Source organism: Gymnodraco acuticeps, unplaced genomic scaffold, assembly GCF_902827175.1.
Source record: "Gymnodraco acuticeps unplaced genomic scaffold, fGymAcu1.1, whole genome shotgun sequence".
Taxonomy (NCBI): Eukaryota; Metazoa; Chordata; class Actinopteri; order Perciformes; family Bathydraconidae; genus Gymnodraco; species Gymnodraco acuticeps.
In genome coordinates this window covers 1,341,547-1,365,776 of record NW_022992313.1, presented here as the reverse complement: position 1 = coordinate 1,365,776, position 24,230 = coordinate 1,341,547, and the positions used below count along the sequence as shown (strand labels likewise).

General features: G+C 45.4%; 1 protein-coding gene across 2 annotated transcripts in view; it reads left to right on the top strand.

The window, feature by feature from the left end:
• The first annotated feature begins 11,963 nt into the window (after positions 1–11,963).
• The window catches only part of man1b1b (mannosidase, alpha, class 1B, member 1b), a 20,442-nt gene continuing 8,175 nt past the window's right edge, over positions 11,964–24,230 (top strand). Inside the window, exons 1-11 of one of the 2 annotated variants that reach the window (XM_034208355.1) lie at positions 11,966–11,981; positions 12,097–12,388; positions 13,367–13,480; positions 14,257–14,356; positions 14,856–14,962; positions 16,081–16,199; positions 16,282–16,391; positions 16,616–16,795; positions 17,230–17,378; positions 19,677–19,865; positions 21,615–21,805. In XM_034208355.1, coding sequence (XP_034064246.1) covers positions 13,382–13,480; positions 14,257–14,356; positions 14,856–14,962; positions 16,081–16,199; positions 16,282–16,391; positions 16,616–16,795; positions 17,230–17,378; positions 19,677–19,865; positions 21,615–21,805 — 1,244 coding nt within the window. In that variant the 5' untranslated portion in view covers positions 11,966–11,981; positions 12,097–12,388; positions 13,367–13,381. Of the gene's footprint in view, positions 11,982–12,096; positions 12,389–13,366; positions 13,481–14,256; positions 14,357–14,855; positions 14,963–16,080; positions 16,200–16,281; positions 16,392–16,615; positions 16,796–17,229; positions 17,379–19,676; positions 19,866–21,614; positions 21,806–24,230 lie in introns of both variants that reach the window. The other variant, XM_034208357.1, reaches the window with a different exon arrangement.

Below are 24,230 nucleotides of genomic sequence, written 5' to 3'. Positions count from 1 at the left end.
GCAGTGCACGAGCAGTGGGTGGAGGGCGCTTGGCAGCCGCTCGCCTTTTTCAGCCGCCAGCTGACGCCTAGAGAACGCAAATACAGCGCCTTTGACCGGGAGCTCCTTGGACTTTATTTGGCCGTGCGGCACTTCCGTTTCATGCTGGAAGGCCGTGAATTTACGGCGTTTGTCAACCACACGCCGCTCACCTTCGCCATGTCAAAAGTGGCGGAGCCTTGGTCGGCACGTCAGCAGCGGCAGCTGTCCTACATATCGGAGTTCACTACGGACATTAAGCACGTGGCTGGCAAGTCGAACCTGGTTGCTGATTGCCTCTCCAGGGTCGTCATCGGTGCCGTCCAGTTGGGCCTGGACTATACTCGCATGGTGGCGGACCAGGTCACAGATCCCGGCGTCCAGGCTCTGAAGGTGGAGAGCGCGGGGTTGCGCTTGGAGGACGTGGTGTTTCGGCGACGCGGGCATTACTCTCCTGTGTGACGTCTCTACGGGCCTGGCGCGGCCTATCGTCCCTGCCAGCTGGAGGCGTCCTGTGTTCGAGGCTGTGCACGGCCTGTCACACCCCAGCGTTAAACCTTCAGTACGTTTGGTAGCGCCGAAGTTCATTTGGCAAGGACTGAAAAGGGACGTGAGGACTTGGGCCAGGGAGTGCGTGGCTTGTCAACGCGCTAAGGTGCACCGCCACACGAAGGCCCCGTTGGAGCGTTTCCTGGTGCCTGAGAGGAGGTTTGATCACGTCAACATTAACCTGGTTGGTCCATTGCCTTCCTCTCAGGGGTTTTCCTACCTCCTCATCATGGTGGACAGAACGACCCGTTGGCCGGAGGCGGTTCCGCTCGTTTCGACATCAGCCGCAGACGTTGCCCGGGCCTTCATTGCAACGTGGGTGTGTCGCTTTGGCACCCCGTCAGACATTTCCTCAGACAGGGGCTCTCAGTTCACGTCCGAGCTCTGGAACGCTGTAGCAGGCAGTTTGGGGGTTAAGCTGCACAGGACTACCGCTTATCACCCTCAGGCTAACGGCCTCTGCGAGCGCTTCCATCGCTCCATGAAGTCGGCCCTCAAGGCCGGCCTTACGGACGGTAACTGGGTCGACAAGCTGCCCTGGGTGATGCTGGGCCTGAGGACCGCACCTAAGGAAGATCTGCAGTGTTCTACAGCGGAGATGGTCTACGGTCAGCCGCTGAGAGTTCCGGGGGATTTCCTCCGAAATGCATCAGCTCCCTGGTCTGCCACGGCCCAGCGAGTTTTTCTGCGTGACGCAGCGGAGGCTTTCGCTCCAGTCCCGACTACTCAGCACGGTGCGCCAGGGTCTCGAGTTCCCGCGGAGCTACGCTCGGCTGGGCACGTCTTCATTCGTCACGACGCACACAGAGGCCCCCTGCAGCCCCCTTACGATGGACCTTTCCGGGTTTTGGAACACGGTGAAAAACACCTGGTGGTCGACATGGGCGGTAAGGCTGAGCACGTCTCGGTTGACCGGGTGAAGGCTGCTCACTTGGACGTGGAACGGCCGGTGGTGCTGGCTCGGCCGCCGAGACGGGGCCGACCCCCGGCTTTGATTCCTGTCAGGGAGTGTGGACCTGTTGTTCCGGTCCCTCCTCTGTCAGGGGCCGCACGGGCGGAGGTCACTGTACCGACTCCGGTGCGCAGGTCTCGTGGGGGCAGGCGGATTGTTCCTCCCCGCCATACGGATTTTGTTTACACGTGAATTCTGGGGGGGCTTGTGTGGTGACACGTTATTGGACATAATTCACCTCTCGTATTGTGTTGCCACACGGACCCTTTAGTGGGAACACCTGTAGTATTAGCTTCCATTCCTGCTAGCTCATCAAGCAGAGCAGTTGATGTGATAACTTCTCTGTTATTAATGGCTAATAAAGATTAGAACTCTGTTCTTAATACACCGCCTTCGACTCCCTTTTCCTGGCACTACACTAGCATACTTTTACTAAAGTAACATTAACATGTTTAAATGCAGGGCTTTTGTAAGAGAGTATTTCGTATAGTGTAGCATGGTCTACTTGACTTATCTAACCGAAGTGATCGTTACGTTACTTTGCAAACCGTCACCCCCCACACACACACACACAAGGACAAGGTAACGTTGTGATTAACTTATGGGCATAGATTTGCAAACTCACAAATAAATTTGCAAGTGTAAAACGGATCTGCAAATACGCTAAATATTTTCACAAATAAAAAAAAGATCTGTGAATATCTCTTTAACATTTACAACTTTCGATCAGGCATTTGGCAGCGAAGCAGCCCAGATAAAACCCTTTCTTCATTGTTTGTTGTGTATTCAGTTAAGCGGGTCAAAGTTACAAAGCACTTCACATCTTATTAATCGGCCTAATTTTACTTTACAGTAATAAAGTAATCTGTAGAAAAGCACCGTATTTAGGTTAGCCTTCATAGTAAGGCTACATTAAATGTTATAATATTCATAGTGTCCTTTCTATTGTATATGCATATATTCCTGTCTATTGCTTTCATTTGTATTTAATTGTATTGTGTAGTGCCGAGAGACGGGAGTCGGAGGCGGGGTATCAAAGTTACAAGCTATACTTTTATTTAGCATCTGAACACACATGTAAACAACTTCATGCCCGGGAAGCGAAGACCGGCGGAAACAGGAAGTCCGGCTCACTCAAATGTCCATACCCCAACCCATAGATCCGTGGGTGAATAAAGTCAATCACCACACAAGCCCCTCCATAGTCAAAATCCTCGTGCCTGGGAGGAAGTACCACACGACCCCGGCGCGTACGGACCACAGGGGCCGAGGAGGGCGGGGCTGCCAACGAGGGCGAGGGCATCCCCACAGGGGGTGGGCCATGGGAGGGCGGCCCCGACGTGGGGGCAGAGCCAATTCCAACGGCCTGGAAATGTCCACGTGAGCAGGCTTAATCCGATCAATGGACACAGTCTCAGGCCTGCCACCAACGTCCACCACCAGGCTTTTGTCCCCGTGACGTATGACCCTGAATGGACCGTCGTAAGGGGGCCGCAGGGGGCCGCGGTGGGCGTCGTGGCGAATAAAAACGAAATCTGCCGACCGTAATCCGGGGGACACCCGGAAAGCTGGGTTGCTGTGCTGCGACGTGGGGACGGGCGTGAATGTCCCGGTCTCCAGCAGGGAGGAGCGCTGTCCGGCTGCAGATCAGGGCACAGTGGCGGTGGGAATGAATTCCCCGTCTGGCCATAGACGAGTTCCGCCGACGAGGACTGCAGGTCTTTTTTGGGGGCACACCTGAGGCCGAGCATAACCCACGGGAGCTTATCCACCCAGTTGCCGTCTGTCAAGCCAGCACGCAGTGACGCCTTCATGGACCGGTGAAACCGCTCACACAATCCGTTAGCCTGGGGGTGATATGCGGTGGTGCGGTGCAGCTTGACCCCCAAACCCACAGCAACAGCGTTCCACAGCTCCGAGGTGAACTGAGAACCGCGGTCAGAGGAGAGGTCAGACGGGGTCCTGAAGCGCGCCACCCGCGTGCCGATGAAAGCGCGGGCGACGTCGGAAGCTGATGTCGAGGCGAGGGGAACGGCCTCGGGCCAGCGGGTCGTCCTGTCCACCATCGTAAACAGGTAGGTGAAACCGTGAGAGGGGGGGAAGCGGACCTACGAGGTCGACATTGACATGGTCAAACCTCCTCTCAGGAACCGCAAAAAGTTCAAAAGGGGCCCTAGTATGGCGGTGGACTTTGGCCCGTTGACAGGCCACGCACGAGTCGACCCAGGACCTCACGTCCTTCTTAAGCCCCTGCCACACGAACTTCTGCGACAACAACTTCACGGACGGCTTCCTACCGGGGTGGGAAAGATTGTGAACCGCCTCAAAAACGGGTCGACGCCAGTCCGCAGGGACCAGCGGTCGAGGCTGGCCTGTGGAGACGTCACACCACAGCTTTGCGCCAGAGTCACCAACCGTGACCTCCTCCAGGCGTAATCCCGTGACCGAGGCCTTGAGGGTCTGGACCACAAGGTCAGAGGCCTGGTCAGCGCCCATGTGGAGGTAATCGAGGCCCAGCTGCACAGCTCCGATGACCGCTCTTGAGAGGCAGTCCGCGACCACGTTAGCCTTGCCAGCGATGTGTCGTATGTCCGTGGTGTACTCGGAGATGTACGAAATCTGGCGTTGCTGTCGGGTGGACCACGGCTCGGCCACCTTGGACATGCAGAAGGTCAGTGGCTTGTGATCCACGAACGCCGCAAACTCCCGGCCTTCCAGCAGAAAACGGAAGTGGCGAACCGCCAAATAGAGACCAAGGAGTTCTCTGTCGAAAGCGCTGTACTTGCGCTCCCTGGGAGTCAACTGGCGACTGAAAAAGGCGAGCGGTTTTCAGGCGCCGTCGACCCATTGTTCATGCACCGCGCCCACTGCGTTGTCAGATGCGTCGGTGGTGATAGCGATGGGGGCCCTGTGTGACGGGTGAGCCAACATGGCGGCTTCGCTCAGGGCGGCTTTGGTGGCGTTGAAAGCGACCTCCCTTTCAGCCGTCCAGTCTATGGCCTGGCCGGGGGACTTGTCCCTGAGGGCCTCGTACAGCAGGCGCATGGTGTGGGCCGCCCGGCGGATGAACCGGTGATAAAACGTCACCATCCCGAGGAACTCTCGGAGCGCCCGAGCTGTAGGCGGTCGTGGAAAGGCAGACACGGCCTCCACTTTCGACGGGAGGGGGCGGCCTCATCCTTGCTGATGAGGTGCCCGAGGAAATGGATGGAGGACAACCCGAACTGACACTTCGCCGGGTTGATAATCAGGCCGTTTTGGTTGAGCCTCGCGAAAAGGACCCGGAGATGTGCCTGGTGCTCTTCGGAGGAGGAGCTGGCGACCAGGATGTCGTCTAAATAGACGAAGATGAATGGCATGTCTCTGAGCGCTGAATCCATCAGCCGCTGAAAGGACTGAGCTGCGTTCTTATGTCCAAACGGCATACGCAGGAACTCGAAAAGCCCAAACGGCATAATTACCGCAGTTTTGGGGACGTCCGAGTGGTGCACCGGAACCTGGTGGTAGCCCCGCACCAGATCCACCTTGGAGAAAACCAGCTTGCCCGCCAGGTGTGCAGAGAAGTCCTGGATGTGAGGGACCGGATAGCAGTCTGGCGTAGTGGCGTCGTTAAGGCGGCGGTAGTCACCACATGGTCGCCAGCCACCGGCTGATTTAGGGACCATGTGAAGCGGCGAAGCCCAAGGGCTGTCTGAGCGGCGGATGATGCCCAGACGCTCCATGTTGACGAACTCCGACTTGGCGACTGCCAGCATATCAGGGTTGAGCCGCCGGGCCCTAGCGTAGACAAGGGGGCCTTCAGTGTCAATGTGGTGCTCTACCCCGTGTTTGGTTGTGGCAGCGGAAAAGGTGGGCTGCGTCAAGTCGGGAAACTCACTGAGAAGGTGCTGGAACTTGACTCGCCCTGTGAGAGTGAGCTGGAGAGCCCGCTGAATGACGCCTCGCCACGGGTACACGTGAACGAGGCAAACGTCAGTGCGTCCACCAGGCGGCTGTTCTTGACGTCCACCAGCAGTCCTTGAGCGCACAGGAAGTCTGCGCCGAGGAGAGCGAAGGAGATGTCAGCCGTGACGAAATCCCACTTAAACCGCTGACCTTCGAAGCACAAGTCCACTGTCTTTGTGCCATAGGTGCGAATAGGGGTGTCGTTAGCGGACGTTAAAGGTGGGCCATGGCCTCCACCGGCAGCGTCCTCCACAGTAGCCGGCAGGACGCTCCGCTGGGCTCCTGTGTCACAAAGAAGTCTGCGACCAGAGAGGGTGTTCCTGATGAACAGGAGCCGGTTGGATGTGCCCACGCTCGCGGCCACTACTGAGCGCAGGCCTTGGCGTTTCCCGTTACCTTGTAGGTGCAGGCAGGACGGCACATCTTCGCTTTCGCCCCGTAGCAAGCATGGTAATAACACAGGCCAGGGCTGGAGTTGCTGACGTCGGCCCCGGAGCTTCTGCTAGGTGGCATGCCTGTACCAGGGAAGGTGCCGCTGCGTGTCGGGGCCAGCACCTCCGGGGCAAAACGCTGGGTTGCCAGGAAGAACCGGTCGGCTTCTTCGGCCAAAGCGCAGGGCTCAGTAATAGCCGTGTTAGCGAGAGCTGTCTGTACATGCGGCGGCATATGCCAAAGAAACAGTTCTATGAACAAAAATTAGGTTCTTCCGTACCCAGCAGGCTGAGCATCATCTCCATGTGGTCAGAAGGCTTGTTGTCCCCCAGGCTATGAATAGCGAGCAGGCGTCGGGCCCGTTCCGACCGTGACAGCTCGAAAGTCTTTAGCAGGAAAGCCTTGAACGCTGCATATTTATCCTGGGCAGGAGGAGATGTAATAAAGCCCACCGTCCGGGTCGCAGTGGAGCTCCCCAGCGCCGAAGCGACGTGAAAATAGCGTGCTGCGTCGTCAGTCACTCCGCGGAGGGTGAACTGAGCCTCCGCCTGAGCGAACCATGCAGCCGCAGATGTCTCCCAAAACTCCGGCAGTTTGAAAAAAACGGCGTTACTTGCCATGCTCGGTTCAGTCTCGGATCTTTCAACGAGACTTATATCGGGGTCACCAATGTAGTGCCGAGAGACGGGAGTCGGAGGCGGGGTATCAAAGTTACAAGCTATACTTTTATTTAGCATCTGAACACACATGTAAACAACTTCATGCCCGGGAAGCGAAGACCGGCGGAAACAGGAAGTCCGGCTCACTCAAATGTCCGTGCGGAACAATACCCCAACCCATAGATCCATGGGTGAATAATGTCAATCACCACAATTGTGTTTATACTTGTTTCCACACATTTCACAATTTGGGATGAATTGAGTGTCTATCTATATATGATATCCATCTATCTATCTGTCCGTCTATCTATCTACCTATCCATCTATCTACCTGTCTAACTTTCTGTCTGTCTGTCTGCCTGTCTGCCTGTCTGCCTACCTACTATACCTGCCTGCCTGCCTACCTACCTACTAGTTGTTTTGTTTGGAAAGGTTTTGTCATTGTATTGCTCTTTACCGGCACCTGCAGAGTACAGGACTTTACATTGTACTTACAATTTTACATTGTAACTTTGACCCGCTTGACTGAATACACAACAAACAATGAAGAAAGAGTTTTATCTGGGCTCCTTCACAGTGCACTGTCCTTCACAGTGCACTGTCCCACCTTGAACACCAGGGGAGCTATGTGAGGATGCTCTTTGTTGATTACAGTTCTGCCTTTAATACAGTCATCCCGGGAAGATTGGTTTCCAAGCTATCTGACCTAGGATTTTCCCCAAACATCTGCCAATGGATTAAGGACTTCCTAACTAACCGCCCCCAGACAGTGAGAATAGGCCCTCACCTCTCCTCCACCCTCACACTCAGCACCGGTTCACCACAAGGCTGTGTGCTGAGCCCCATGCTCTACTCCCTGTACACCTATGACTGTGCCCGCACTCACCCCACCAACACCATCGTCAAGTTCGCGGACGACACAACCGTGGTTGGACTGATCACAGGAGGAGATGAGTCAGCCTACAGGGATGAAGTCCAGAGACTGGCAGTGTGGTGTTCAGATAATAACCTTGTTCTGAACTCCATAAAAACAAAATAACTCATTATAGACTTCAGGAAAAACAGCACAACACCAGATCCACTGTACATCAACGGCAACTGTGTGGAAAGGGTTCCTGCCTTCAGGTTCCTCGGCACACACATTGCTGAAGATCTATCCTGGTCTATCAACACCACAACATCTGTGAAAAAGGCCCAGCAGCGACTCCACTTCCTGAGGATCCTCAGGGAAAACAACCTGGAGGAGAAGCTCCTGGTGTCTTTCTACCGCTGCTCCATAGAGAGTGTGCTGGCATATTGCCTAACCACGTGGTGTGCCAGCTGCTCAGAAAAGGACAGGAAAGCCCTTCAGAGGGTCATCAACACAGCCCAGAAGGTCATCGGCTGCTCACTGCCTTCTCTGGAGGAACTCTTCAGCCAACATTGCCTCAACAGAGCAGGCAAAATAATTGCAGACTCTTCACACCCTGGACACTTCCTGTTTGCTCTTCTGCCCTCCGGTAGACGCTACAGGTCAATTCAATCAAGGACAAACCGACTGAAAAACAGTTTCTACCCCAGAGCCATACGAGAACTGAACACCGTCAAACGCTGAACTGAACAGTTACAACTTGCAACTGCACTACTTTTTAATAGTTGTATTAACTTATTAACTGATCGACATCAGAGATGCAAAATATCATCCCTGTGTTTTTATATTGTAAACTGTATTTAAATAATGTGCGGGCATGTATGCATGTTGGTATGGATGTGTGAGCATATGTTTATGTGTGTATATATTTATATAGATCTATTTTTTCGTTGTATGTGGAAATGCACTGCGAGGATTGCTTTTTTAAATTTCGTTGTACCTGGTGCGATGACAATAAAGGAATTATATTCTATTCTAAATGTTGTCATCAGCAGGCCATCAAGTGGTTTCCGAAAATAACCGAGTGACACGAGTATATTTTACAAGAGACCGGCGGAAAATATGTCTCAAAATTCCGTGTGTGTAAAAAGACGATCCACAAGCAGAAATGTGAGATCCACGAGCAGAGATTTGAGATCCACGAGCAGAGATTTGAGACCCGCAAGCGCATTTTTGGTCAACAAATACAAAATGGATTCACAAATGCCTGATCGAAAGTTGTAAATGTTAAAGAGATATTCACAGATCTTTTTTTTATTTGTGAAAAATATTTAGCGTATTTGCAGATCCGTTTTACACTTGCAAATTTATTTGTGAGTTTGCAAATCTTTTAAATGCATTTGTGGATGGTGTTTTACATTTACAAATCACATATTTACACACACATTATTTTTATGTTCACACAAATAATTATGAGACATATGCCCATATTCACTTCAATTAATGATAAGCTTGCTAACAGCAAGGCACAAGGCTACTTCACTGATTTAGCTAGCTAATGTAAGATACAAATGTTGTCGAGCCCTCACTGCTTGTAAAATAAAGAGCACAAACAACTGACTACTTACCCGAGCGGCGAGCCCCACTGTTCTCCGTCATTTTTCTCCCGGGGCCATAAATCGGTTCGATTGCATTCAGGCTCGATTGCTTATCCTGTCTCAGTAGCCCGGATGATGTTGCATCGCAATTTTGGACATCGAAGTTTAACCTCTTAAGCCCCACGGACCCGAGCTCGGGTCCGAAAATGCTATATATGTAGCAACAGTGCTATATCTGAAGTGTCATTCATGAAACTATTAATATTCCATACCCATCTGACCGGAGGAAACTTGGCTTACTGACGATACGAAAACACATTTTTTTTTCGAAAAATAAGTCTCACAAGAAGCCTCTAAATGACCCCATGTCAAAAACGGGCAATTGCTATGTCTGCTCATAACTCACAAAAACGATCATTTATAATTCATCCTTTCCGCACAAACAACACATTTTCTGAAAGCTGAGATTCCACAGATTCCATGGGTGTACACCCCATCACTACAGGCACAACATTAACCGAGCTGGCAGCCACAACATAGCAAGTAAACAATATCAGTTTTCAAATCCCTGACAATAATTAGGTCTTACCTTGGCTGTTTTGTGATCAAAAGTTGTGTTCAAAGGAATAAAAACGCTGCTCAGGGTTAATCCAATGTCTCTTGTCACTTTAAAATGATTACTGAGAATCAATCCTTTCATTCACGGCAGAAGAGTAGGTCCAACGATTAACAGTCCGTGGATTCAGCTGCGGGAGCTGCTTTTTACGCATAGCTGCCCCTCCGCAGGCATGACGTATTTACGTAATTTGAAACTGCTACTCGATTCGATTGGCTCTAACGATTCAAAAAAGGTGTCAATCACCCAAATCGACCAATGGGTTCCAGAGATAGGAGTTTGCGTAAGTATAAATATAGGCAGTATCAGCTGATTTACGCACGACCCAGTCTTTGTACGCTGCATACTAGGCTATAGCGTAGCATAGCATGTCCCGCGGCGACAGGAGAGCAGAGAACGGCAGATCGATCAGCGAAACAGCAGGATTTGTTTTCTTTGTCTTCATCGTAGCAATGGCAGCCAGAAAGAAGACTTTTTTGTCCGTCGAGGAGGCATTGGATATCGTATTTCAGGACTCTCCGTCGGAAGATAGTGATCTCGTCACGCACGAAGGGGACAGTAATGACTCTGATTATGAACCTCCGTCACCGGAAAGGTATGGATTATCTCTGTTTGTATCTATTACTTATTTATTTGGTGTAAGAGTATTCATCTGTTTTTATCTTTTTGTTATTTATTTGGTGTAAGAGTGTATTCATCTATCGTAATTTCACACACGTGACAATAACACGACGGCATCCATCTTGTGATATAATGTTCTTTCACACACTCAACAACAACAAAGAAGATGGATGCCGTTTCTTGTTCTTGTTGTTGAAATATATATACATATATACATATACATATATATATACATACATATATATACATACATATACATACATATATATACATACACATATATACATATATACACACGTGTATACATATATATATACATATACATATATATACATACATATATATATATATATATACATACATATATATACATACATATATATACATACACATATATATGACAGACAGAATATTAATATTAAATATTGAACAGATTATATGAACCCCGTCTCACATAATTTACACGGTATACATTTTGAGTGATATAATGTTATTTCACACACTCAAAATTGATGTTCTGCTGTTGTTGTAGAGAAATTATTTCTGATTTGAGTTACATTTTTGAAAGTACAAGCCAGAGAATTAATCGATTTGTTTTTTCCACATTTGTTTTCACAGTGAGGAAGGCGATGAGGATATGGCTTCTGGATGCCCGAGTATTATGGGGAAGATGCCACCAAGGTCAGGAGGTACTGCAGGAGGTACTCTGATGCTGGCAACTGAAGAGTGAAGACACCTGTGTACTGCAGGAAGTGTCAGGTCCCTCTGTGCTTCACTACCAAAAATAACTTTTACAGGGCATGGCATGACTTACTGGAGTAATACTGTAACATTCAGGGTTTGTATAAAGTTTTTTTTTTACCCAAAAAATGCTTGTTGTATAGTGTGTTTGCTAATTTTTTTTAATAAATCTGCTCCAGTTGGAGTCAAATGTTTCCTAAGTTTCCTCATTTTTATTGTGCAAGTAACATGCATCTCATGCAAAGAGGGAACTTCCCACACACACCACACACTCCACACACACACACTCCACACACACACACCACACACACACACACACACACACACACACACACACACACACTTAATTTTTATTAATTTTTTTAACAATTTATTTTTATTTTTATGGAATGAATACCTATAGTGATAATTAAATGTTGTACAATGATTTTTACAGTCTGGTACCTGAAAAAGGTTAAATGGCACTGATGGAACCAAATGTACCCAAATGTGCCTAAAGCTTAGTCCGCTTGGACTTTTGTTTGCTAAATCTCTCTAAAAAGGTCAATTCTCACTTGTTTTGCCTCAATCTTGATACAGGGTACTTATTATATGTTATACTTTGGATTCCTAAAGCTTTTAGGCTACTAACCCATCATTCAAGGGTGGTTTTCACTATAAGTAATGGGTTTTATTTGGGCGGAGACAAAAATGTACACTTTTTGACTATGTTCCATCTGGATTTACTCTGACACTGAAACATCTTTATTGATTATGACACTTCTACATCCAACTCACAGATGTGACCTTGCTTTGATAAAAGAAATTATTCATATAACCCTTTTTAGAAGTTAAGTTATAGTCCTTTGTTTTGGGCATGTCATTTTCGAGCCTGAAACCTGAAAAACAGGCTTGGGGCTTAAGAGGTTAAACACCGAAATATTTGACGTCGATTTTTTTCACTTGAATTTTTGGGATCTGAATTTGACTATTCGAATTGTTACATTTTAATTTCACATAGGTAAATTCGGAGGAAAAATATTCAGATACATGATTTTCAAAGTAATTATTTTCAATGCTATAAATTCGGTGTCTGATAAAATTCAAATACTTCTGTCTCTTGTTTGCTTCCATAGCGGACACTTGAAAGCAGCCTGAGTGCACCGTCACACATTTGTTGACAGTGAGCAACATCACATGCTAAGCTACAAGTGGATGATATTAGGTTTTGTTATCGTATGAATACAAGGACTAGCTGCTTTGTGGCTCTCTTGTATCATCGGTGAAGTGTTCTACACATTAAGAGATCCTCTAAACTGTCTCGTTTCCTCCGAGCTAACCGCAGTGTTGTCTACTGCGGTTACCGTTCCCCTGGTCCTGGATTACACAGGCTGCACATCTCATTTAACCCTCAATGCTGAATACAAGGTAACCTAGTGTCGGTTATACATTTGACGCCGATTAAATAGTGATTCAAACACGTTGTGTTCTTTATTTAAAATATGTCTCAAATGTATCGTTAGTTAAAGAGGGCTCGACAGTTTACCCATGCTATCGGTTGTGTTAGGCCTCAATTCATGCCTCGGTCCAGAGTTGGGCGGTGAATCCGCCAACATGTTACTTCGAGCAATTGACGCGGGTTTAAAGTTGCCGCTAGAGCGGGGCTGACGTTACACCGGTGTGCTCCTCTTTTGTAATTGTGAAAGGTGCAATAACCTAACGTTAGTATGTGGTGACAGTACTGTCCGTAAAAGCTATGTATATTGATAGTCAGTACGTTTGGCCAGGTAATCCATTTCCATGAAACCAGCCTGTTGATTAGCGCTTGTTTTATAGGCGTTTATAGAAACGGTAACGTTATAACAGTGAACCACAGCCAGGTTTCAATCAAATCAAGTTTTATTTATATAGCACATTTTTAAAACAATTTTTGGTCGAGCCAAAGTGCTGTACATACAGTAAAAATACTTTACAATAAGGACACTTTACAACAAATACAACAGCACAGTTTGTGCAGAATATCAGTGTGAGAAAACGACACCCTCTGTCCTTAGACAGGTAACTCCGTTGCAATCTGTAAATTAAGGTAACATTTATGCTTACATTTCCCCTCAAATTAAACGAAGCGAGCAATCATTATTAGTTGCGCTGTGAATTTATTCCGATTAAGTTACAACAATTTATGTCGGTGTGAAAACGTATTAATGCAAAGCCAAACGTGTGCAAAGTAAGTTCAATTCGGGATAAACTGCCCTCTTTATATCCGTCAATATTGTGCACATTTGTAATGATATCACAACCACACCTATGTTTACCAGCCAGGCTCACATGCACGCTGCATCTTGTTCCTAGCTTGCTCTGATCTGGGTTAATATAACCACTCTGACTCAAATAACTGTTCCCCAGGGCTGTGTTACAGACATGCACCCACCATCTCGACAGGACTATATATCTATAAGCCTTGCTGGACAAGGAACTTACAATAACGGAAAGCAGTGGAGGAGGCAGTCCTGCTGGAGGGTGAGTGATGGAGCAGCTCATGAAGTCATGTCTTCGGTTCTTTCACCTAGGTTTCAAGTGCTCATGTAGCCCACCCTGGTATTACTGTTATCCTTTGAATCAAGGTTTTAGAGAAGTAGGAGTGGGAAGACACAAACAACTCGGACAGATTTCTTGGCGATTTTGGGAAACCTTTATTAACTATAAGTTGCTTTTATGTATTCCTGCAGGGACATGGCAATGTTGGCCTTGTGGAGTTTGGTAAAAACACAAATAAATAACCTTCGATACAACTTTATTTCAGCTGCAGCTGGGCAATTTCACTCTTAATTTGAATGTTATATTATGTGACCAAAGGTTTTGCACAGTGCTAGCCAGGACATGGCAGAACATGCATTAATGTTAATGGTGGTGTTGAATGGTCACATCATGTCATAACAACTCAAAGTGAAGGAGGGATGAGTAACAATATGTCCCAGTAGACAATGTTGCAGTAGCAGAGCATAGCATTTAGCTGTCTTTTGCATCAGCGGAGCGTAAGGTGTGTTGTCAGAACGCGCAGAGGACTTCAGTTCTCAGTAGTGCTGTTCCCCACTTGATCAAGCCACCACAGCAGCACAACATTGGTGTTGTCCTGCGCAGAACTCTATAGCACCATTAAGCCACAACATCAATATGAAACCTGTGGGTTCCTTGTTTGGTCCAGAACAGATGCACATTTTGAACCACAGTACTTGGACAGAAATGGGCACACGTAGGCATTTTTCACCATCTTTCTGTTGTCTGTGTGCCTGCAGAAATGGAAACGGCTCTCCAGATTGCAACGGAGCCTTATCCTCCTCTTCCTGTTCATGTGTGGAATTGCTTCCTATCCTGCTGTTACTGAACACCTTAGAGGTAAGACTCTTATATATTCAACATGTCCCATGAGTCTGAGCAACTGGCATGCTGTCAGCTTATTGTAAAGGCGCCTGTTGGGTTTTAACATTGGCCCTTTAGTTATCATAAGGCCAGTCGTCTTCAATCAATCAAAGTGTATTTATAAAGCCCAATATCACACAGTGGACTTTATAGTTTGTACAGAATATGAATACGACACCCTCTGTCCTTCCCTCACATCGGACATGGAAAAACTTCCAAACAAACCCCCAAGTTAAATTGGAGGAACCTCGAGGAGAGCAACAGAGGAGGATCCCTCTCCCAGGACGGACAGACGTGCAATAGATGTACATAGTGTACATTAAAAAGATAATACATTTACAACATAGGTAGTCCAAATGTTTGGAAATGCATGTGTCTGTAATAGGAAGATGAATCCACGTGAAAAGTCTTCCCTTTAACTATGTTATAGCAGCCCTGTAATACTTTGGTACTACATATTTGTGTGTGTGTTGAGGCCTTACAGATGGAGAGCGCTCCACAGAGAGTAACAGCGTCCTGAGGCCCATCTTCCCTCAAGTGCTGCCGGAGCCTGTCAAACCACAGCCAGAACAAAGCTCCCAGGTTTCTATGTTTCTTTGACCATCCACAGGGTTTCTAAAGGGCTTGGAACATGTTGTGCTATTTAGTGTTTTCACCTGCAATGTTCATTTGGATTGTGTCACAGGATCCTGTAAGGTGATCGTCATTTAAAAAAGTGAATCTTTTCAGGTGATTTTTAACCCTGAGAAACTGCTTTGTAGATATATGAGTTTGTGCTCAAATGTATCCAGGCTGGGTTTTGAGCTTCACTATTTGACAATAAATGATTTAGTTTGAACACTTTTGGCAGCAGATAGTTGGGTATCAGCACTTGACCATTTTGTTTATCTTTTCAAGTTGATTCCCTACACTGAACATGCTGATTTTCCCCCTCGCCTGATAGAGAAATACTCTGCTACTGTGATAATAAAAGTACTGGTATAAACATATTAATTGGTGAAATACATAGTAAATGTGTACACTTAGTACCTTTTTGAATTACATCACAGAATCCATTTTTTCTGTTTAATAACTTGCTTGAATGAAGTTCAAGATTTCAAAGGTCAAAATAAGTTGTTAATTTCAGTGTTTCCCACAGAATTTGATTCTATTTGTGGGGGCACCGCACAAAAAAAAGAAAAGCCAAAGGCCCCTTAACCTGTTCGGGTGGCCCACGCATCCACCCCCCCTCAAATAAGATAATACATGCGAGTTAATGGCTACTGTAGACAACGTTCTTGTTGCTCTGTGTTGCGTTGTTAATGAGTGAAACACACCGGAGTTGAGGATCTGTGAGGTTTATTCTCCCAAAAATATAATTTACAATTTAGGCATTTAGCAGACGCCTTATTCCAAAGCGACTTACAAATACCAAATTACCAATTACAGGGACATTCTCCCCGGAGTAACTGAGGGCTAAGTGCCTTACTCAAGGGCAAGTGGTGTTCCAGGCAGGATTTGAACTCGCAACCTTCCGATCATCAGCCCACCTCACTATCCATTAGACCACCACCAAAAATAAATAAATAAAATAAAATAATAATATATATATTTTTTTTTTATGAGATCCATTTGTGGCGGACCATATTTAATTGTGGCGGCCCGCCACAAATAAATCAATGTACAGTATGGGAAACACTGAATTTCATCATTTGTCACAGAAGAAATTATCCAACAAGAGAGGGCCGCCCATCCTTCAGAATCGTCTTCAGAAGAAGGGCAACGGTACAGTCACAGTGGAGGAAAAGAAAGAAGAGGGGGAGGAAGAGGGGGTCATCAGGTGAGTGTTGGCGTATGATCACAACTAACAGTTAGTTTACATATTTGTATAATTGATCTGTTATTCCTCTGGTGCCTTTTAGCTGGCGAGGTGCAGTGGTTGATACTGATAAGGACACAGAAGAAGCCAAGGATGGGGAAAGTAAGGATCATTTACTTGCCAACCATAAATCTGGATCTTCAAACCAGTCAGGTACCTGCTGTTTGTTTTCCCACTTGATCACATTTAACAAAGGAAAAACATTTCCATCACGATATAGGAGTCATTTCTAATGGTGACAATGAATTCAAACATCAACTTCAGATTATCATTATAATCTAAATAAAGATGGCACATTTCTTACACTTGTTTCTGAATGATTGTGTAGACTGGGATGGGATAATAACTAGGCCTCTTGTGTGTGTTGTGTGTTTCAGAAGCTAGCTTGTTGGAGGCTGTGAAGGATGCTTTCAGACATGCATGGCAGGGTTATAAAGACTTTGCTTGGGGCCACGATGAGCTTCGGCCCCTCTCCAAGTCCTACAGCGAGTGGTTCGGTTTGGGTTTGACGCTTATCGATGCCCTGGACACCATGTGGATCCTTGGCCTTAAAGAAGGTAGACTGAGCTTTGTGCCTTTCAACTTTAAAATGTTACTGTCCACTAGTCAAAGCTGACAGATAAACCCCACAACCACCCAATCATCTTTTAAGGATTAAATACTCATCTCCTGTATGCTAGAAAGGTTGAAAATTGGGAGTTGAAAAACACAAACCCTGCTGTTCGCATCATTCATATTGTAGCATACTGAAAGAATGAGTATTGGATACCTTTCTACTATCTGTATACTGCCTAACACATACTACCTTTATTTCAAATCACCTGCTATAGACCTGGTTCTTATACAAATCTTTGGAATTTCCTCATGTGCAAAGCCATCTTATTTGTCTATGGAGAGCCTGTATGTACCTGTTAACTTCATCAAATCATTTCAGTTGAGTTCACAAATGATTCTTTATTAATTCTCAAAATGGTGTATTGTTTTGTTACAGAGTTTGAAGAAGCAAGGACGTGGGTGGCCACAGAGCTCACATTCAACAAGAATGTAGATGTCAACCTGTTTGAAAGCACCATCCGAATCCTGGGAGGCCTCCTGAGTACCTACCATCTGACGGGGGACACCATGTTCCTGGACAAAGCTGTGAGTCCACCATGCGTACTCATTTCACAACGGCAAGCATCCTTTAAAGAGCCTGTGATAGCATCCCAACAACTGTTGTGCAATGAAATATTGGGCTACTAGTAATCTCGAACCGTCAGTTTAAAAAAGAAAAAGCGATACCGTTCCGTTAAATATCAATAATTTCGAACATCGCGGGGAAATTCCTTCGACTCATTTTGAAGTTTTGGGGGAAGCCGGAAGTGACGTCAATGCGGGAACGCTTCACTGTGCGGCGAGAGAGCCAAACACGGACAAAGTGTGTTGTCATGCGTAGAAATGGTGAATTACTGAGTTTAGGCACGTTAATAACGTTTTAATGAAGTTGATTAGAGTATATTCATATTTGTCAGTGCTTTCATGTCAATTCGGCGAACATAAACATAAATGATCGTGGTGAAGATGATGATTACATTAGGATTAAAAATCGGTACTGAGAGCTGCTGAATTTCCTCCCGTCGGATGTGATATAAAAACTAATCGATTATTTTTGTAGTTATAAACTCAAGTGGATGAAACTACATGTATTAGTGCTTTCATGTCAATTCGGCGAACATATGATACATTAAATGATCGTGAGGATGAGGATTAAAAATCGTTTGTTTCTGCATTTCCTGACGAGAAAACAAACCGATGCTTTTGTAGTTGTAGTACACCAACATGGATTAAACGTGTGTTTTTTTTACCACAATGTTGGGGAAATTAATGGATAAAATGCACGGATTATTATTATTATTATTCCCACTCCGATCGGGACACTAGGTCCACCGTTTCCCCGCAGCGAGGCTCCCCCGTTGACAGTTTACGTGGGCTGGGTGCAGTGGCGGACTGGCCATCGGGACGAATCCCGATGGGCCGGTACCGAAGTGGGCCGGTCGGATAAGTCACTAGCACATCCCCATAGGCGGCGCGTGAGGCTCAGGTTTGGGAAGGCTAAATAACTTTTTTTTACCTGACGCTGCCCGCCTCCGGCGTCTATAGAAAAGAGATCAACTCAGTGTGCGGAGTTTAAATCTCTCAAGTCATATTACAGGATAAAGGAAATACAGTTTAAACTGCCGTATGCAGAGAAGACGCCGACGTGTCGCATTTATCATTCATATTACATCATCAATCAGATCATCGATCATATAATATCACAATATATCATATATTTCCTTATCTGAGTCAGCTTCTCCAGCCGTATCTGGCCGTGCAACACTCACAGTGTCACATACTGTATGCAGAAGTATTATTTTAAGCAACACATTATGTTGACGAAACACTCGAGTCAAATGTAATTAAAGTCAGATCCACTCGTGTCTTAGACGTGAACGCGCTCTCAGCTGGAGAGAGAAACCCTGGCTTGATTTACCTAGTTGATAACCAGCGTCGTAGGACCGCTTAGCGAGATCTCGTTTGTTAGTTTGTTGTTGTTGTTAGTTTGTTTGTTACTCAAACATAGCCAGGGTCTGTTGAACTGGCTTCGTAGTACAGGGCACAGGTGGCTAGCAGCGCTAATGTCAAAGACACATACATTATACATTATATTTGTATTTTACCAGGATGCAGTGACACAAATATTTACATATTTACATGTACTATCTACAGCACCCGCCGCCCCTGACATCCCCCACTCCCCCCGTTGACAATTTACTAGCGGTACCGAAGTGGGCCGGTCGAGAGTCCCGGGATGATTTTTAGTCCCAGTCCACCACTGGCTACATGACCGTATGATGGCCCATATTGACGCACCTAATTCCTAAACTTCTAACAGATACAACATAAACCGAGCCTTCAGCCTCATATTTGCTCTCAGACACGTTCAAAATTAAACTGTCATCGCTGTCTGAGCTTGCTGCTCTGTGCACCATCGTGCGTTTACATGCAGATGCTGGGATCCTGAACGGTGCAGCTGGAGCGCTGTGCCCACAATGACGTCACACATCATTTGGCGGGACTTGAAGAATCCCTGAGAAGATCCAGGATATGGTCAACATTGAAGGGCAGATTAATGGTTATCAAAGTACAAATATCCAAAATCAGTTCAGTAACGGGTTTTCAAGGGGACAATATTTACTCAAATTGATGGGTTTGGATGATGGGGGAAACTCGTGTCATAGGCTCTTTAAGCACATTAAAGAATGCAGAAAAACACCAACTTTGTTTTTTTCTAATGCCGATTATTGAACTAAGTACGTAGACAATTAAATTGGCTGACTTTAATTAAAGTTAGCCATGGGTGACACTCAATGCCTTCAGCTGCAAATACCTGGATGTTATCTTCATGTTTCTCTGCAGAAAGACATCGGCTCCAGGCTGATGCCAGCCTTTAACACCCCGTCAAAGATCCCCTACTCTGATGTCAATATCGGAAAAGGCACAGCCCATCCTCCCCGCTGGACCTCAGACAGCACTGTGGCCGAGGTCACCAGCATCCAGCTGGAGTTTAGAGAGCTCAGCCGCCTCACCCAGGACCCTCAGTATCAGGTACCTGACCCACAGATACTACATGCTGATCCAGGGTCCGCCCATAAACGCTGGCCCTTTTCATTAGCTCAGCTTTCCATTATTAATCTTGCTGACCCAACTTGAGGTCATCATGACATTATTGCACTAACCAGAACTTAGATCTTTCTCTTCCCATCTGCACATGCTGTTTTAAAACTGCTTTGCAGTCTGAACTGGGCAGTTTGAGGATTATTGCACAGATTATTCAAGTAATATTTTTTGTTCTCCCTAATGCACAACTGGTACGAGATGTTTTACATCTGAAGCTAACAAAGAACCAAAGTGTCACCGTAACCTACAAAGCTGAGTCTGAGGTGGTCAAAAATAAAACGTTTCTAAAGGGTTAATAATTTCGAGTAGTATTGAAATGTCTCCAGTCATACAATACTTGCACTTTTTTAAATGGGATTTAAAAAGAAAAATTACAATTTTTGAAATGTTTTCCGGGCAGTCAATTACCGCAAGCATTCTGATTGGCCCCCTGTAGTGGGCCACCGTGTTGTGGTGGGCCACCGTGTTGTGGTGGGCCACCGTGTTGTGGTGGGTCACCGTGTTGTGGTGGGCCACCGTGTTTTGGTGGGTCACCGTGTTGTGGTGGGCCACCGTATTGCGGTGGGTCACCGTGTTGCGGTGGGTCACCGTGTTGCGGTGGGCCACCGTGTTGTGGTGGGTCACCGTGTTGTGGTGGGCCACGGTGTTGTGGTGCGGCGAGTATTTAATAGTTGGAAGTTTATACTTCATTATAAAGTTATAAGGACTGCACAATTGAGAAGAAAAAGTATTCGCAATTATTTTGACTGATATTGCAATTGCAATTTGATTTACAATATTAGAGAGAATGATACATTTTGAAACATATTTATACTATCATTGAAATTATATTAACATGATCGTGGTGGGATTATTATTATTTTTCTTTAAGAGGGTCAAACCAAAAACAGCCTTTTTGTTTGGTCTGTAGAATACCGTTTGTATCGTTTTTCTGCAGCTCCACAATACTTGATTCATTTAGATATTTTCACATATTTAGCATTTGGCAAATATTGCGCCTCTTGCGATTTCGATCAAATGTAAATTAACCATGTTCTTTTAATAATTTCATTATTGTAAAAATAATTTGTGTTAAAATCGTTGTTATTCAACACAACTAAGTGATGCCCTTCGCATAATGGGAGTTTTATGGGAAAAAAATATCAAATGAAGTACTCTTTTGGTATTGGTCTTGCACAGTTGACTGTTCTGGTTCTGGTATCATGATTCTTTGAATGATGCGCAACCTTACACTCTTGCTAAAGTTGCGCGGTCGTGTTTCTGCTCCCTCTGTGTTGAGGATCTAGGAGGAGCTCATTTGTCTCACTATTGTTATATAGTAGATTTACTTTCTTAGATTGGGTGCTTTATCTGTTTCCAGTTTGAACTTGTATGCATTAGTATTTCCTGGGTTCCATATCAGTTTTTGCTTTTGTGGCCTCATTCGAACCCAATAACTAGTATCAACATGGTACCTGCGTTGGGAGCCAAGCTAATTCACAAGTTAAAAGTTCTGAGAAAGCAGGAATAATTTTTTTTAGAGGACTACTGTTATTTTACTGTTGTCCAAAAGGGTAGTAATTAAGTGTTCAGAAGCACAATTAATTACATTTCAGTTTGTCATTCTTACAATATTCAAACGTATTTCATTTTTGAAGAACCTCCTAACTAATCGGACTTCTGATCTTGGATTTTCAGGATGCAGTGGCTGAGGTTATGAAACAAGTCCACAAGCTGGACGGAAAGCTGGATGGTCTCGTGCCCATGTTCATCAACACGAACAACGGACAGTTCACCCATCAAGGCATCTTCACACTGGGGGCCAGAGCAGACAGCTACTATGAATACCTGCTGAAGCAGTGGATCCAGGGGGGCAAGAAGGAGGACCAGTGAGTGGGCCTAAACATACTTAGATTTACTTTCACATGAATCCATTAAAGTGCCGTACTCAGCTTTTGCACAGCTTAGAAACAGATGGTAGGCATACCCTATACCCTATACCCTACCAATTACTGATTCAAGATCTGTTCATACAGTATATGCATTTTAAACACGTTTACCTTCCTTCATAGGTATTATTGATTCAGTACATTTTAGTTCAGTAGATTTAAAAGTCTCCACGCAAAGACCATATTAGAATGCACTTGTATCCACTGCCTTTGTGGAAACTTTACAGTACTAATTAGTAGGGCTGTGCATCTTCACTGGTCTCACGATTCGATTCGATTACGATTATCCTGTCAACGATTCGATTCAATTCGATATCCCGATGCATCACGATTCATACCAATGCGTTGTATCCTCAATTTTCTATATTACTGCACATGGCTTATTTTTCATCAATGCATATATGCAGTAAATACATATGAACTCTCTTTTTATTTAGAAAGTGCTTCAGAAATCAATAACATAAATGTCTTGACATTCATTTATAAACCAAAATAAATGAATTGTATAGGTCTAGCCTCCCTATATCTGTGTGTGAAGTTGTTCCATCCTCAAAAACAAAAAAATAATGCTTCTGCAGTCTAGCTGCAGCTTCTAGCAACGGTCTTCTGTTAAAGAAAGGACACTGAATGTCCTGAATGTGGCATCACACACAGGACTTGAGTCTGAACACAGCAGACAACAGGAGTATTTACAACAGCATATAACAACAAAAATACTGCATGTGGGTGCACACTTACATTCTCTGTCTTACTGTTACATAAATCCCATGAATGTATGAGATTAAGTTAGCTTCATTATATCTCAGTGATTAAGTGAATAATAACGTTTCTATCGGGTCACTATCAGCCTGTCACTCATTATTTTCAGGGGGGGGCGGGGCTTGGAGGAACGGAGAGGAGACGGTGATCGCGGAAGCTTTTTTCCTCCTGCCTTCACGAACTTTACACACGTATATATCGTCTGAAAATTGCTAGAGGACATTCATACTTTGCAATCCAAGACTTAATTAAATCCACCAAAAACCTGACATGATTGTAACGCGATTATTTTTGAAAAACATAAATCCCTGTGCCGCAGCGACACGGAGTGATTCAGAGCGAGTCCTTCTGCTGTTGGTTCTGGACTGGTGTTCTTGTGTTGGTGGATAAAGCAGACTGCTCCGTGTTTGGTGTTGCTGTGCCGCTGTCACGTCTGTTCCCTGATCTCTGCGTCACCGACCGATTTGATATTAAAGTGACAGAAAAAAAAAACGTTATAGTAAAGCCGCGGCCGGAAAATCAGGACGCAACGTTACTACGCTATAACCGATTATCTTCCGTCACTGCATCGAGACCGAATCGTCCATGTCCGCATCGCAATGCATCGTAGAAACGATTATTTTCAACACCCCTACTAATTAGACATGCAGTGATGGGGGATCTAAAGGCTGTTGTCGAAAAGCAATGATTTTGTCATTTTTTTTTCAGATTTGCCAAACAAAGAGTAGTTAGCAATGAGGTATATCTGTAGTGGCTTTCACCACAGAAGGACAGTTACAGCGTATCATTTTGAACCAGATTATAACCAGAAGGAAACATTCTGAGGTGAGCAGAAGTGTACTCTTCTATTAATGCTGGATATATATACCAGGGGCAGCGCTTAACCCTGAATATCTTCTGGTTGCCCAATTATGTATTCATATCAAACATACCAGTCACATGTGACCTCAGATGAGCATGTCCAGGTAAAAGTATCAGTGTCATTCGCATAGACATTCCTTCAGAATCTTTCCACGGTACCACAACATTACATGTGACTGAGAATCCTAGAGGACACCAAGGATTCATAGAACTGTAGTCCCATCTGTATCTGTTGTTCTTCCTCATATTTCCTGACTGCCAGAGGCTCTGCTTATCACTGCAGGGCTTAGAGCAGCAGAATTGTGAACCCTGAGTACCTACCTCATTGATGAGGATGAAGCAGAGGAACTGAGAATCAGCCTTTATATCACTGCATGTCTTTTTCATTTTACGTTAAAGTTTCACAGAGGGGTTGATGAAGACTCAGGCTCATGATGAAGACATGATGAAGACTCAGGCTCATGATGAAGACTCATGATTAAGACTCAGGCTCATGATGAAGACATGATGAAGACTCAGGCTCATGATGAAGACTCATGATTAAGACTCAGGCTCATGGTGAAGACATGATGAAGACTCATGATTAAGACTCAGGCTCATGATGAAGACATGATGAAGACTCAGACTCATGATGAAGACTCATGATTAAGACTCAGGCTCATGATGAAGACTCAGGCTCATGATGAAGACTCATGATGAAGACATGATGAAGGCTCAGGCTCATGATGAAGACATGATGAAGACT